Source organism: Pteropus vampyrus, unplaced genomic scaffold (assembly GCF_000151845.1).
Source record: "Pteropus vampyrus isolate Shadow unplaced genomic scaffold, Pvam_2.0 Scaffold19, whole genome shotgun sequence".
Classification (NCBI taxonomy): Eukaryota; Metazoa; Chordata; class Mammalia; order Chiroptera; family Pteropodidae; genus Pteropus; species Pteropus vampyrus.
The window spans coordinates 7,873,170-7,888,866 of NW_011888800.1; the positions used below are offsets into that span (position 1 = coordinate 7,873,170).

The 15,697-nt window shown below is 35.5% G+C and overlaps 1 protein-coding gene across 1 annotated transcript in view; it reads left to right on the forward strand.

The window, feature by feature from the left end:
* Positions 1-15,697, forward strand: part of GANC (glucosidase alpha, neutral C) — a 66,428-nt gene that overhangs the window by 22,364 nt on the left and 28,367 nt on the right. Inside the window, exons 10-16 of the mRNA XM_023527708.1 lie at positions 3,989-4,224; positions 5,013-5,139; positions 6,015-6,094; positions 7,852-7,995; positions 9,143-9,239; positions 13,743-13,844; positions 14,973-15,218. Of these exons, the coding sequence (XP_023383476.1) occupies positions 3,989-4,224; positions 5,013-5,139; positions 6,015-6,094; positions 7,852-7,995; positions 9,143-9,239; positions 13,743-13,844; positions 14,973-15,218 (1,032 nt within the window). The remainder of the gene's footprint in view (positions 1-3,988; positions 4,225-5,012; positions 5,140-6,014; positions 6,095-7,851; positions 7,996-9,142; positions 9,240-13,742; positions 13,845-14,972; positions 15,219-15,697) is intronic.

A 15,697-nucleotide genomic window follows, 5' to 3' on the forward strand; every position in this document is an offset into this window, starting at 1 on the left:
AAAATCATATGAACAACAAAAGAAAAAATTAGATAAGTTGGACTTCATTAATATTAAAATATTTTGTGTATCAAAGGACATTTTCAAGAAAGTGAAAAGGCAACCTACAGAATCAAAATATTTGCAAATCATGTATTTGATAAGAGTCTAGTATGCAGAATATATATTAAAAAAAAAAACTCTTACAGCTCAACAGCTAAATATCCAATTCTAAAATGGGCAAAGGAATATATAGAGGGTAGGAAGTGGTACCTCATTGTGGTTTTAATTTTCATTTTCCCTGATGATTAAAGATGTTGAGCATCTTTTTATGTGCTTATCATTTCTCCAAAGAAGGGATAGAAATGGATTAAGAAGCACATGAAAAGATGCTCAACATCATTAGTCATTAGAAAAAAATGAAAATTAAAACCACAGTGAGATACCACTTCCTATCCTCTAAGATGGCTAAATCAAAAAAGTGGAAAATAATGTGTTGATAAGGATGTGGAGGAATTGGAACCTCATGCATTGCTGGAGGAATGTAAAATAGTTCAGCTGCTGTAAAAACAGTTTGGCAGTTCCTTAAAAAGCTAAACAGAATTACCATATGATCCAGTGTGAGGATTTATTTTATATGGCACCAGATATTTGGTTAAACACTGTCACTGTGAAAGTATTCTTTAGAGAAGATTAACAGTTAAATCAGTTTGAGTAAAACAGATTACTCTCTTTAATGTGTGTGGGCTTCATCCAATCAGTTGAAAGAAAGCTTTAAGAGAAAAGGACTGAGGTACCCTAAAGAAAAAGAAATCTGTTTCCAGACTGCCTCCAAATTGTGGCTTCAGCTCTTTGGGTCTCCAGCCTATCAGTCTACCCTGCAAAATTCAGAGTTGCCAGCTACTACAATCACATAAATCAGTTCCTTAAAATCAGTCAATCATTCACATCCTATTGGTTCTGTTTCTTTGCAGAACCCTGACTAATATACCCAGCAATTTCACTCCTAGTTATATACCCAAAGGTATTGAAAGCAAGAACTCAAACATATACTTGTATGCCAATGATCATTGGAGCATTTTTCACAGTAGCCAAAGGTGGAAACAACCTAAGTACCCATTGAAGATGAATGGATAAACAAAATATATATACATAAAGTGAAATATTATTCAGCCATAAAAAGGAATGAAGTTCTGATACGTGCTGTAACAAGGATGAACCTTGAAAGAATTATGCAAAATGAAATAAACCAGACACAAAAGGACAACTATATGATACTAGCCACAATAGGCAAATTCAAAGAGACAAAGTAGATTAGCAGATACCAGAGGCTGGAGAGTGAGATGGGTAATGGAAAGTTATTACTTAATGGCTACAGAGTTTCTTTTTGGGGTGATATAAGTTTTGGAAATAGCTAGTGGTGATAATTGTATTACATTGTGAATGTAATTAATGCCACTGAATTACACACAGAAATGGTTAAAATGGAACATTTTATGTTATATATTTTACCACAGTTTAAAAAATGGTAATGTAATATACCAAAAACATTGACTTGTACACTTTTGAGTAAATTGTATGGTATGTGAGTTACATCTCAATAAAGCTGTTAAGAAAAAAAGTACTATAGCAGCCCTTCTGCTCATTCTGTTGTTAAACTCCCTGAGTCTAGCCCATATTTAAGGGAAGAGGAATTTGATTCTAATTTTGATTGGAGGAACAACAAAGGATTTGTGGATATGGGAAGACACCCATATAGAAAAATAAGTACTGTCAAGGCCACCTTCAGGCCCTTTCAACATTGTTATTACAGAGAGTAAGCCTGGTTTACAAGAAAGTACGTCTAAACCACTGGATCTGCTACCATGTTCAAAGAAATTCAATTTATAAGTTTACAGATTATCTGTTGACTCATGATGAGGATTTAACTCAATAATATCTTTCCTTCTTTTCCCTCCCAATATGTTTTGGTTAAATCAATATTCAATGTTTACATTTTTCAAATGCTCAAAGGTGTCGGACACTTTGTCCATTCCATTTTCTTCCCTGGAGACTTCCATCCCAGATCTTGCTCCCATCAAGACTCTCTCCACAGCTGTCATCCTAGGTCTTTCACTTACTGTCATCCTAGGATTTAACGTCTGCTATTTCTAGTATTAGATCCCTCCTCTCTAGATTCCATGTTTTTCTTTTTTTGTGGATTATTGCCTTCTTGTTTTATTTGTTATTTGAAACATCTTCTGGTAGTTTCCTATGAAAGTATATATTAGAGGTACGCTTTTTGTATCTTTATGGGTATGAAAACATCTTTTTTTCTACCTTCACCCTTTATCGATAATTTGGCTAGCTAAATTGAAAATTATTTCTCTCAGAATTTGAAGACATTTCTCTATCGTCTTCTTGCTCCAAAATCACTTTGAATTCTGTTCCTTTGTATATGATCTATCTTTTCTCTCTGAAATATCTTCTTTATCTCTAATATTCTAAAATTCCTAATATTCTGAAATTTTATAACAAAATGCCTTGATATAGACATTTTTGTTAGAACCAGTGAGCCGCGTATTAGATGTGAACTCTCAATCTTGAGAATTGTGTTCTTCAGTTCTAAAAAACAGTCTTTCTTGTTCCTTTGATCATTTCTTCCCTTCTTTTATCTCTTTCTACTCTCCAGATTTTATAATTTCCCTTCCTTTTTTTGTCTATTTTCTGAGCAATTTTTCTCAGTTTGTTTCCAGGCCTTCCACTTATGCTATCACATTTCTAATTTCTAAACACTCTTATCCTCTAATTGTTTCTCATTTCTAATCTCTTATGCTTGTTTTATGCTATCCTAGTCTTATTTTATGAGTATGTCTTTTTTCATCTCCCTGGAGATACTGATGTTTTGATACTTTGGTTCCTTGTCTGTTTTCTCAGAGATCTTTTTATTCTATTTATGTGGGTCCCTCTAATTCTGGAGGCTTTATTCAAATGTTGGATGATCCTTAGCTATCCATGGGTATTTAAGAATAAGGCTCTGCCTGGAAGCTTTATGTGCCTGATGAGTCTCACAGCAGAATTGGGATGGTAGGTGGAATTTACCTGTCTGCTGGTGTCGTGAGAGTGGGAATGAGCTCTTCTCATCCTATCCGCCTCACAAGCACTCTGGTGAGAGCTTTCCTGGCTTTGCTGAGCAGGTACCAGCTCTCCCCTGCCTGCCACCTTCCAAAATGTTATTGAGATTATCCCTTTCCCATTCCCTTTGTTCTGATTGCTTTTATTCTTTCTTTACTCTGGTTTTAGTGAGACTTCAGGAAGGGAAAGATAATGCTAGTGATTGACCAGAAGTTCTCCATGTTATCAATAAATGTTTTGATAATTTCCTGACAGTTCTTCCTGCCTTCAGTCTCTCCCTTCAAGTCAGCCTCAACATTGCTTTCTAACTAATTTTTCTAAAGCATAGGTCTGTTAAGGTTAAACTTCTAATAACTTCCCATAAGAGATGATTTAGAATTCCTAGCCTGAACTACAAGGCCCTTTACAAACTAGCCTTCTCCAGTTTCATCTTCTACTGGTCTCTCACAATGTAACCACCTTGGAATATTTATTTTTCCCTAAGCTTATTATGTACTTCTCTGTATTTTTTCTTGAATGTGCTTGAAAGCTCTATCCATTCTCTTTATCTGGTATATTCCTACTTATTCTTCAAGGTCCAAACCAAGAGTTACCACCTCTTTGAAACCTGTGGATACTTCGCTGAAGGCCGAATTTATTAATCCCTCTGTATTTCCATAGCACTAGACCGATACCTTTAACACAGCACTTACACCTCCAAGCAGAGAAGTTTATTTACATGCCTCCCTCATCAGCCAAATGTCACTTTCTTGAAGGTAGGGACTATGCTTTCTTCTTCTTGATATTCTAAGTACAAGCTTAGTGATTGGACCCTGTAAGCATTTAGAAAATGTTTGTCAAATGTAGAATTATCATTGTGGTAGTTGTCTGCTCAATTGTCATCTTCCTCTTTTAGGCACACAAGCCATGCCCCCTCTCTTCTCCTTGGGGTATCATCAGTGCCGCTGGAACTATGAAGATGAGCACGATGTAAAAGCAGTGGATGCAGGATTTGACAAACATGACATTCCTTACGACGTCATATGGCTGGACATAGAGCACACTGAGGGCAAAAGGTACTTCACCTGGGACAAGAAAAGATTCCCAAACCCCAAAAGGATGCAAGAGCTGCTCCAGAACAAAAAACGTAAGGTAAAATAAGCCAATACTGCAGAACCTTTTAATTACAAAACACTTTTTAATTTTTAAAGCTTGCTTGGCACATTAATAGAGAACTTCTGATTAAAAAAAAGAAAACGGCCACAAAAAATAGTACCTTCAAATGTAATTGAAACTGTGATAACAGAATAGCTACAATGCAAAGGCAGTTACACCATCCACCCCTGCCTTAGTTGTCTAGGTCCCCATCAGAATGAAGGGGCCTGGCATTCAGGCCCATTTGTTGTGGCCACCCTGTAACGATGTGCTGGATCCCCTGCCCACAGGGAGCTGTGATAACAGCTTTTCTCAAACCTTCCCCCTCATATGGCTGTACCATTGGATTTGGGGTTTTTTATTTGTTTTTAATATGCTAGATTCCTCTTTTCTTTAATGTTTGCTTTTGTCAGTGTTATCTTAGCCTCTAGATGTTTTTCTTAGCCTCTAGATATCTAGGAAGCAGGGACCTTGCCTACTTAATCCTTTATGTATAGCACCCAGCACCATGAACAGATAGAAAGTTAAAAAATGCTATCTTTAAAAAACATATATTGGTCGAGTAGCAATAATTACAAAGGAGCATTGGCATGGTTTTGACATCAATTTATCTTTCCCTAAGCATATAAAAGGTTACAGGGTTTTACTGGTATCTGAAATATTTCAATACTAGTAGTAGTTGTTTCTGAGTAAAATTTGAACCCCTGAACTATGATGAAAACATATAAATGAACATATAGCTCATATAAAACTGATGAGATCTTCAAACCTTTATGTCCTGACAGCTTGTGGTCATCAGTGACCCCCACATCAAAATTGATCCTGACTACTCAGTGTATGCTAAGGCCAAAGAACAGGGCTTCTTTGTGAAAAATCATGAAGGGGGAGACTTTGAAGGGGTATGCTGGCCAGGTAAGATATTACTTTATACACTTACATCACCCTTGTTCAGTCCAAATTAATGAAGGTTTCATGGCCATCATTCTTCTTCCTTATAGATGTCTCCTGCTATATTTTAAGCACCTTTAAGGAAAAGATGGTATTGCCTTCTTTTATATCTTTCATAACACCTGGTACAGTGTACTTTATATATATTTATCAATGAATGAATGAAAAATAAACCAGCAACCCTCAGTGGCATGCTGTTTCTCTAAGCAAATAAAAATGAAAAGCCGGGGAATGAGAAAAGGAGAGGAGGAGAAAGGAAAAGGATTCTGTAGCTTCTCTATCTGTGATTCTTCTGTGCCCTATTAGTCCATAGTTTTTGACTTCCCAGCCTTTCATGAGTGACCTCAGGTACCTCTGGCAATTCTGAATTCTTCATCTCAGAAATTATTTGTTTAGAGCTTTGGTAGAGACTCCTCCAGGACAAAAGGAAATCACTCTATCATAGCACTCTATCACAAATCCCTGCACTGTAGAGAAACCCCATGTATTTTTTCCTCCTTTTACCACTTACACATCTCTGTTCTCTTTAAGAACAGAGAGGTCACTCCAGGATACTTGCCATCCTTATTTGGGTAATCTTAGTGAGGGACAGGCTCCATCTTGATATTGTTAATTGGCATTCCCCTGCGCCTCTGGAGTTGAAAGATCTAGTGATTGTCCCTGGAGGCCAGCACTACTTTCATTTGCTTCTTGCTAGACCGTGCCTCTGTATCAGCTATCTTTTACATTTAATGTAAGGTATCTATTGATTACCCAGTTTTCATATATTCTTCCTTATAACACATCTTACCATGAGAACCACTGTTCCTAACAGGCTGTCTACTCTTCTGCCTCTACAGGTCTCTCTTCGTACCTGGATTTCACCAATCCGAAGGTCAGAGAGTGGTATTCAGGTCTTTTTGCTTTCTCTGTTTATGAGGTTTGTTTTTATTCATTTGCTCTTTCCTAGTTACTTGCAATGATGAAAGAAGGAAAAAAAAGTGATTAAGTAGAACTCTGCTTCACTGAGTAGCCTTTGATAAATAATGCTTATATGAAAAGGCAAGGATGGCGACCACATTACAGACTTTGGTGATGCTGGGAGAGGTGCCATATGTATTATTAAATGCACAAAAGCTGTGATTTTGACCTCCATAATATATCAAAGTACTTAATAATAGAAATATATTATATTTTCAAATCACTGGATAAGTTTTTGTATCAAATAGCATTGTTTAAAGATGATAATGATATATGTGAAAATATCTTGCAAAGTATAACATGTCATTAAAAGTAAGGCATAATAATAAATCGATTCTTAAAATATTATCAGAACCACAGAGAAAACTGGAGAGGCCACATCTAGAGAACTATTTTCAACCATTATGGTGATGATGATAAAGATGGCTAATATAAATTGTATTTGCTATATGCCAAGTAGTGTGCATTTATCTTCACAATAACCCTTTGAAGTTGAAACTACAATTAACTCTAATCCCACAGATGGGGCCACTTAGGCATGAACAAGTTTAAAAACTTGCTAAGTTTCCCCACCTAGTAAGTGGCAGAACCAAGATGTGAACTCCGGTCTGTTTGTCTCCCAAGCCTGGCTCTTAATCACTAAACTCTAGTTTCTGAGCGTTATACATTAGAACACAGAAAACAGCTTAGAACAGGAATGAACAATGCTTGAGCCAAATGCTTTCATGTCCCTAGTGTCTATGGCTGCTTTCATACTACCATAGCAGAGTCAAGTTACTGAAAAAGAGGCCTTATGGCCTGCAGTGTTGAAAATCTGGCCCTTTCCAGAAAAAGTTTGCCAACCTAGCCTTAGAGGGTGCTAAAGATGAATAGTCAGCTATTTGAAAACCATGTAGCCTTGTTCATAGAAGTACACGTTTAGAAATCATTGGAGGTAAAAAGTCAGAAGAAAACAATAAATACTTCCAGGTATTTAAAATACTATTGTGTGGGTGAGGCAGCAGATGTATTTTGTGGTATCCCAAAGGCAAGCTAGGCCCTATGAGAGGATGTTACCAGGAACAGGACTTCAGAATGAGCTGCCTGAGGGACTGCCTGTCATTGTAGCCATTGAGTCAAATGCTGAGAGATCAGGGGTTCTATAAAGGGATTGTAACACCATGTTAACTAGATGACTCAACTACCCCTTCCCACTGTAAATTGAATAGTTCTGTGTAGAACACAAACTGTAGATCATGCTAACAAACAGGTATCTTAGCTGTCAAATCTCACAGTATTAGAAGGAAGGCAGAACTTTGTCATGTACAACTAGAATTGCCCTTCCTTCAGTTAAGAGTTGTAGCAGATGATATAGAGCCTAATTGTGAACATTCACAACCTTTCCTGTGGGGTTTTTCCAGGTAGAACTTGAAGTGGACTTGCTGGGCAATATGTATGTCACAGACAATAGAGCACAGTATTCTTTCATTCATCAACAAATACTTACCAAGAACCTTCTGCAGTTCAGGTACTATTCTAAGTGTTTGAGATTTATCAGTAAACAAAACAGACAAAAACCCCTGCCCAGTGGAGCTTTTTATTCTAGCAGAGGACAGAGCAAAGATAATAAACATAATAAATAATACATTAAATGGAGTAGGAAAGAGGAATAGGGGCAGCTATCATATTAACATCATCACTGTAGGAGTATTATCTTGACCAAGATTTACTTCGTAGGGATCTACTGACATCCTCTACATATGGAATGACATGAATGAGCCCTCTGTCTTTAGAGGGCCAGAGCTAACCATGCATAAGAATGCTATTCATCATGGCAACTGGGAGCACAGAGAACTTCACAATATCTATGGTTTTTATCAGGTAAGACATTCAAAAAGAAGCCAACTGGATGCATGTGCCCTGCCTTTTGGGCTGGGTTGAAAGTCATTTCTTTTGTAACAGCCATATCATACTGTTCATTTCTCTTTGTATGTCTTTTCTGACAACTGCAATGAGTCTTATAAGATTGTATCTAATATAAGACTTATTATTTCCCCATTTGCATCTTTGCCTTCTGTAATGAACTTGATGAATTTACAGCTATTGTGAGATTAATGAGAACATAGAAACATCTTCCTTGACAGGAGCCATTAGTAAATGACATTGGATCTACCTCAAAACTTTCTTTGAAGTAGGAAGTACATAAATACATAAGCAAAGGCAATTAAAACAAATGTTTTGAAATTTCACAAATGTCTAAATACATCAAGTCTTACATTTATACCAGGGAGTAAGATTTAGAACATATGTACACGATTTCAATAAGTATACTTTTTAAACATAGAAATCCCTCCATAAGTACTTAGCCTTCTCAATAGAAAGTGGATGCCAGTCACATCCAGAAGACTTGGCAGTCATGTTTCCTAATTTATACCCAGAGTTCTTTGTTGTTTACTTAATGTAACTGTTTTTATGACCCTCCCACCAACTGATATTTTCCAGTGGGAGCTGCTGGCTAGATATAGCACGGTTTTCAGGTAGACTATGTTTACTTCTCTAACAGCTTCTTGATATAATCGCAAACTAATTTAGAGAATTGTCTTATGTCAGTCAAGGCCATTCAGTTAACCTCTCTAAATCTCAGTATTTTCATCAATGAAAACTATTCCAGAGGTTATTGTGTAGATGATATGAGAAAATCTTATAAAATGCCTTCCAATAGTAAGTACCAAATAAATGCTAGCTTATTATTTACTATTATTTCATTGCCAATTTAATCAAGGGAAATTTTCCATTTGTTTAATAGGAGAACTTAGGGTAGTTTCATTATATCATAAACATTTTTTAATGGATTTATTTTAATATTTTCCATTTCACATTCCCACCTACTATTTACTTTTTGTATATTAAGGAGTTTATTGGGGTTATCTACATAATGCCCTAATCCAATCACCTGTTTGAAACTTATACTTTTATTTATTTATTTATTTATTTTTTATTTATTAACTCTTCTACTTTAATTTTGTAGCAAATGGCTACAGCAGAAGGACTGATACAGCGATCTAAGGGAAAAGAGAGACCCTTTGTTCTTACACGTTCTTTCTTTGCTGGATCACAAAAATACGGTAAGGAATGGTTCATATGATCAGACTTAAAAACACAATTTAACAACTTGTCTTTTTGACCATTTACGGTATATAGAGATACTAATGCCTTTATTTTCAGTAGCCATTAGATTGTAGAGTGATGTGCCCTGAAGTATGTATTTTGTCTTATGAGCAGAATAAACCAATTTTAATAAAGTTTAGTTACTTGTTTCCCACTGAAGAAATGGCCACTTAGTTTTTGGGTGAATGACTTCAGAATAGCTCATTCTGCTGGGATGATCATCTCTGATCCTATCTCTGTGATTTATCAAAACCAGGGAAAATATACTTCTAACACATTCCCTCAACCACCTGTTTCACTTAGCAATATGGCTTAAAATAGACCTGGCTGTTGCTTATGGCCAGGGTCATCTATAACTGGATCCAGTTTACTAGCTAATGCAGATCTAGTTCAACTTAACCTGTGGCAGGAAGGCTATTTTAAGTCTCCTGGCCTTGCATAAATAACTTGTTGCGTAGGTCCTAGTTTGAGGAATCCAGCCTTAACTCTACCATAGACATTACTAGGCCTCCTATTCTACCGCTGAAAACCAGCCCCTGTGATACTCAAAAAAAGGCCAAAATATTATCATCTCAGGCAAAGATTCATATACAGAAATTCTTACCACACCATTAATTCTTGAAACAAAAAAGAAAAATCCAAATATGTAACAATAGGGAGTAGTTATAAAGGTATGGTATATTTATATGATAGACTATCATAAACCTATTTAAAATAGTAGCCTTAATTGCATGAAAAAATGTTTGTGACATCATGATAAAAAAAAAGAATGCCTAAATGTTTAGGTATTATCCCTATTTTGTTAAAATTTGTGTGTATGTATGTAGTAATCTAAACCAATAAGTATAGTATCTTGGTGATTATGAGTAATTTTAATTTTCTTCTTTTTACCTATCTCTATTTTTCAAATTTTCTACGAGCATCATTTTTAATCACTAAAAAAATAAAGTAGTTTTAATGAAAACATTTATAAACAGCAGTTAAGATAACAGAACATATGCATACCGAGTTATCTTTGATCTCTTAGATATTGGCCCACTGCCTAGTCTTCTGTGTTCTGTGTGAAGCTATCAGCCTTGCCCCACAGAGTAGCAAGTGAGGCATTACAGAGAACACTACTGTGTTAAGTCTCATGCTGAAACCAATAGCCAGAGAGAGCTTTTGATGAAACAAACACATGAGACATGAAAAACATTTGCATGTTTACATGAACTTTCTTGATAAGAATGTCATCATTTGGATTTAAAAATCTTTATGCAGATATATACATATCTCAAAGTCAAGGAGAAATTATTAGAGTACTTTTTAAAAAGAACAGCCCCTTGAAAATGTTCTTCTTTGCTAGCCATAGGACAGCCTAAAATTTCTATGGAAGATTAAAACAAAAATAGCTATCAAAACTATTTTGATAGCAAATAGACAAAAATGCTTCAGGAGTAATCCAGATTTAATAAGATTTTTTTCCTTTTATATATTTTTTTAGTGGTATATATTCTTATCTTCACAAACTTTTATCAACTATACAGTAAATAAGAGCACTGGCTTTAGAGTCAGACTGCCTGGACTCAAATCCTGCCTCTACCACTTAGTAACTCTGTAACTCTGGGTAGATTATGATATCCACTGTTTGTCATATTTCCCTCACCTGTAAAATGGAGTTAATAATAGTGTTTACCTGGTAGGGTTGTTGTAATGATAAAGTGGGATAATACAGGCAAAGTAGCTCAGTAAAGACTTGATCAATGTTAACTTGTTATTGCTGTTGTTATCATGCCTCCCCTGTATGGTCTGTACCACTCTTCTCAAATTATAGAGGGGTTATTCGTGGGCAAGGGAGACTACTCATTAGCTCAATGGAATAGAAAAGAGAATCCAGAAAGACTCCAGCACATATGTGATCAGTTAATTTGCAACATAGTCGCCAAGGCACTTCAATGGAGAAAAAAAGAGTTTTTTCAATAAAAGGTGCTGGAACAATTGGATATCATGTGAGAGGGGAAAAAAAAAAAGAACCTCAACCCTTATCTCACACCATACACAAAAACTAACTCAAAATTTTAACTAAATTATAAAAGCTAAAACGAACAAAAAACTTCTAGAAGAAAACATAGGAGAAAATCTTTGTGACTTTATGATAGGCAGATTTCATGGATAGAAAACAAAAAGCATGACCATAAAAGAAAAAAAATGATAAATTGAACTTCACCAAAATTAGAAATGTCTACCTTTTCAAAGATATTGTTAAGAAAATGAAAAGTCAAGCCACAGACTGAAAGAAAATATTTGCAGTATACATATTTATCTGTCAAAGGACTTGTATCTAGAATATACACTTTTACAATTAAATAATAAAGACATTCTACTTTAAAAAATAAGCAAATTATTTAAATAGTTTATGAAAGAAGACATGTGAATGATCAATAAACACATTAAGCATTGAAAAGATGCTCAGTAATCACCAGTTATTAGGGAAATATAAATTAAAACCACAGGAGAAGCCACTACACACCCATTAGAGTGACTAGAATTAAAAAAAAATGACACTATCAAGTGTTGACAAAAGTTGTAGTTTGGAATTTTCTTAAAGTGTTCAACACACACGGAACATAGACCTAGCAATTCCACTGCCAGGTATTTACCCAAGATAAATGAAAACATATATCACACAAAGAGAATGTACACAGATATTTATAGCAGCTTTATCCATAATAGCCAAAATTTGGAAAGAATCCAAATGTCCATAGGTGAATGGATAAACAACTTGTGATATGTCCTTACTACGGAATACTACTCAGCAAATGAACAGGAGAAATCTACAGTATAATGCTGAGTGAAAAAAACTAGAACACAAGAGTATACATTTTGTTTCCATTTATATGAAAATCTAGAAAAGATGAATTTATAGTCATCGAAATCAAATCAATGGTTGGGTAAAGTGGGTGGAGGGAGGTTTATGACCCCAAAAGAGCCCAAGTAAACTTCTGTAGTTACGAAAATGTTTTATACCCTGCTTATGATGGTGGTTACATGGTATACACATTTTTTAAAACTCATTAAACTCTTCATTTAAAATAGGTACATTTATTGTATGTAAATTGTATATCAGTAAAGTTGATTTTTTTTAACGTTTCTCCTAAAATCATACTTGAGTTATACTCAAAAATAAGTTCAATTTCAGAATATTTTCACAAAAGGTTTTGTAGATTTTAATAAGTTTTTCATATTAGAAAATTAATATATTTTCATTGAGGAAGACCAGAATTTGTATGTTTTAAGGTAAGAAAGAAATATTTTCCTTCCCAGACAAGAAAAAGCTAAAGGAGTTCATCACCACCAAACCAGTTATTATAAGAAACGTTAAAGGGATTTCTTTAAGAAGAAAGAGAAAAAAAGATAAAAATATGAATAATAAAATGGCAATAACTACATATCTATCAACAATTATTTTATTTAAAAAAATTACTTTAAATGTAAGTGGGTTAAATGCTCCTATCAAAAGATATAGGGTGGCTGAATGGATAAGAAAACAAGACCCTTACATATGCTGCCGACAAAAGACACACACGGACTGAAAGTAAAGGGATGGAAAAAAATATTTCATGAAAATGGAAACAAACAAAAAAGCTGGGATAGCAATACTTATACCAGACAAAATGGACTTTAAAACAAAGGTTATAACAAGACAAAGAAGGACCCAGTAATCTCACTCTGGGTATTTATCTGAAGAAATCCCAAACACAAATTCAAAAATACATATGCATCCATATGAACATTGCAGCATTATTTACAGTAGCCAAGATATGGAAGCAATCTAAGTGACCACCAATAGATGAATAGATAAAGAAAAGGGGTACATGTGTACAATGGAATATTACTCAGCCATAAAAAAGAATGAAATCTTGCCATCTGCAACAACATGGATGTACCTACAGGGTATTGTACTAAGTGAAGTAAGACAGAGGAAGACAAATACCATATGATTTCACTTATATGTGGAATCTAAAAAACAAAATAAATAAAACGAATAATCTCATAGATACGGAGAACATTTTGACAGTTGCCAAATGGGAGAGGGGTTGGGGGATAGGTGAAAAAGGGGAAGGGATTAAGAAATAAAAACTGGTAGTAACAAAATAGTCATGGGGATGTAAAATATAGCATAGGGAATATAGTCAGTAATATTGTAATAACTATGTGTGGTGTCAAATGAGTATAAGATTTATCAGGATGATCACTTCATAAGTTATATAAATATCTAATCACTATGTTGTATGCCTAAAACTAATATAATATTGTATGTCAACTGTAATTGAAATGAGAAATTATTTTTAAAAAAGAAAAATGTTTTCCTTTATGTTAATTTGTCTATTATAAATAAGGAATCTAAATATGAAATTGAGTGCATGGGTTTTTTTGTTGTTGTTGTTGTTTTTTTAATACTTTGATACTGGTGACCACAGGTGCTGTGTGGACAGGCGACAACATAGCAGAATGGAGTTACCTGAAAATTTCTATCCCTATGTTACTCACTCTCAGCATTACTGGGATCTCTTTTTGTGGAGGTAAGATAATATCCTCGGGCTTGAAGTAAGAGAAAATAAAAAGCAAGGGTGCTTTTGTCAAAGCTGGTCACAAATATCTTTTCATTGGCTCTTTTGGGCAGGGATAAACGTGGGAAAGAGAAAATGAGGAAAGCGAAGGGGAGTGGATTAGAGGGAAAAGTGAAAGGATAGCTTCAGAGCTGTTTGTATCTTGTCTGAATGGAGGACATAAAATAAAATCAGAAAGAGAGCCAGAGTGCTGCTTTCCCTTATTCTCTGATCACTTCCTCCTTAAAGGCTCTTGGTAACTGTTTCTCTTCCTGAAACATACCTTTTCTTCTTGAAAGAAAAATGGAGTGAACTAGAGAATTTAGCAAATCAGAAATCAGCCCTACAGAAATCCTGTATATTCAGCAGGTTTAAAATTCTGTGCCATATTCCACTGTTTAAAAATATATATTTATCTCTTGAGAAAGATAAATTTAGTTAAAATAAGATTCTCTACTGCACTGCCTTCCTTGAATCCTAATAATTCTCTACAGATGAGAGATCTCAGTATGGAAAGTGTTCAGCATGGCTGTACAGTTCCAGCTGCTTGTTTTCTGTAGGAATAGAAGCTACTTCATATCACTTTTTCAATAGATGTATTATTATGACACTGGTCTCATACAATAAATGCAAGGAATATGTATCCTGTTTAAGGACCAAACATGAAATTCTGCTTAGACCTCTAATTCTGATTATCTGTTTCTCTTTAGTTATTTCTATAATTTTGATCTTGCTTTAGCTGTTGCTTTCAAAGGAAATCAGTTGCCAACTCTCCACCCCCACCCCACCCCACCACACCCCTTAACACAGGCTTACTGAATCAGGCAGACATTTTGCAATTTCTGGGTTCGGGAACATACCTGAATGTTGATCTTGCAGTAAAGCCTCTGGCCTTTTGACAAAAATGGAATATTCAGAAAGTATTGTCAGATCCCCAAACAGGCTGAGTTTTTTACTATGTGCTCCCTAATTTGAGGCCATGGTCATTTTGAGTACACATACAGCATCTTTCTCCTGTCAGTCTTCTAGGCCTTATTTTACCTGTGTACATCATTTGTTACAAGCCTGGTCGCCTCACAAAGCCTTTCTTTAACTAATCAGCTGATGTAGGTGGCTTCATCGGGAATCCAGAGGCAGAGCTGCTTGTGCGTTGGTACCAGGCCGGAGCCTACCAGCCCTTCTTTCGTAGCCATGCCACCATGAACACCAAGCGACGGGAACCCTGGCTTTTTGGGGAGGAAAACACCCGGCTCATCAGACAAGCCATCAGAGAACGTTATGCCCTTTTGCCCTATTGGTATTCTCTGTTCTACCGTGCACACGTGACTTCTGAACCTATCATGAGGTAAATAGGCTTCACCAATCAGAGGCCCCAGCAACCAGTGTAACCAATCATTGAGGAATGGAGTCAATCGGCTTATTGAGCAACAACTGTGAGCAGGATACTGGCAGTTGAGGTCACAAAAGATAACTAGATTCCCTGCTACTTTGTGATTCCAATGTTAATATTTGATATGAAACAAATAGAGATTTTTCAAAGAAAAAAGAAGTGACTTTGTAACTGAATTCATTCAGAATTTAACCTATAAGCATCCTCTCACACTTTATCCTGCCAGTCTTAGGCTCTACCTTACCTTTAGGGCTAAAACTTTCCAAGTTTGAGGAGAACATTTTTCCTGGTATATAGATTATATTGCGATTCTATTTTGATGGCACAATATGAAAAATCAACATTCTAAGTTAGAGAATGATACACACACAGACACACATAGTACACCAAGATTTCGGGATCAGCTGTTCCTAAACCTGGCTCAGATCAGAATCAC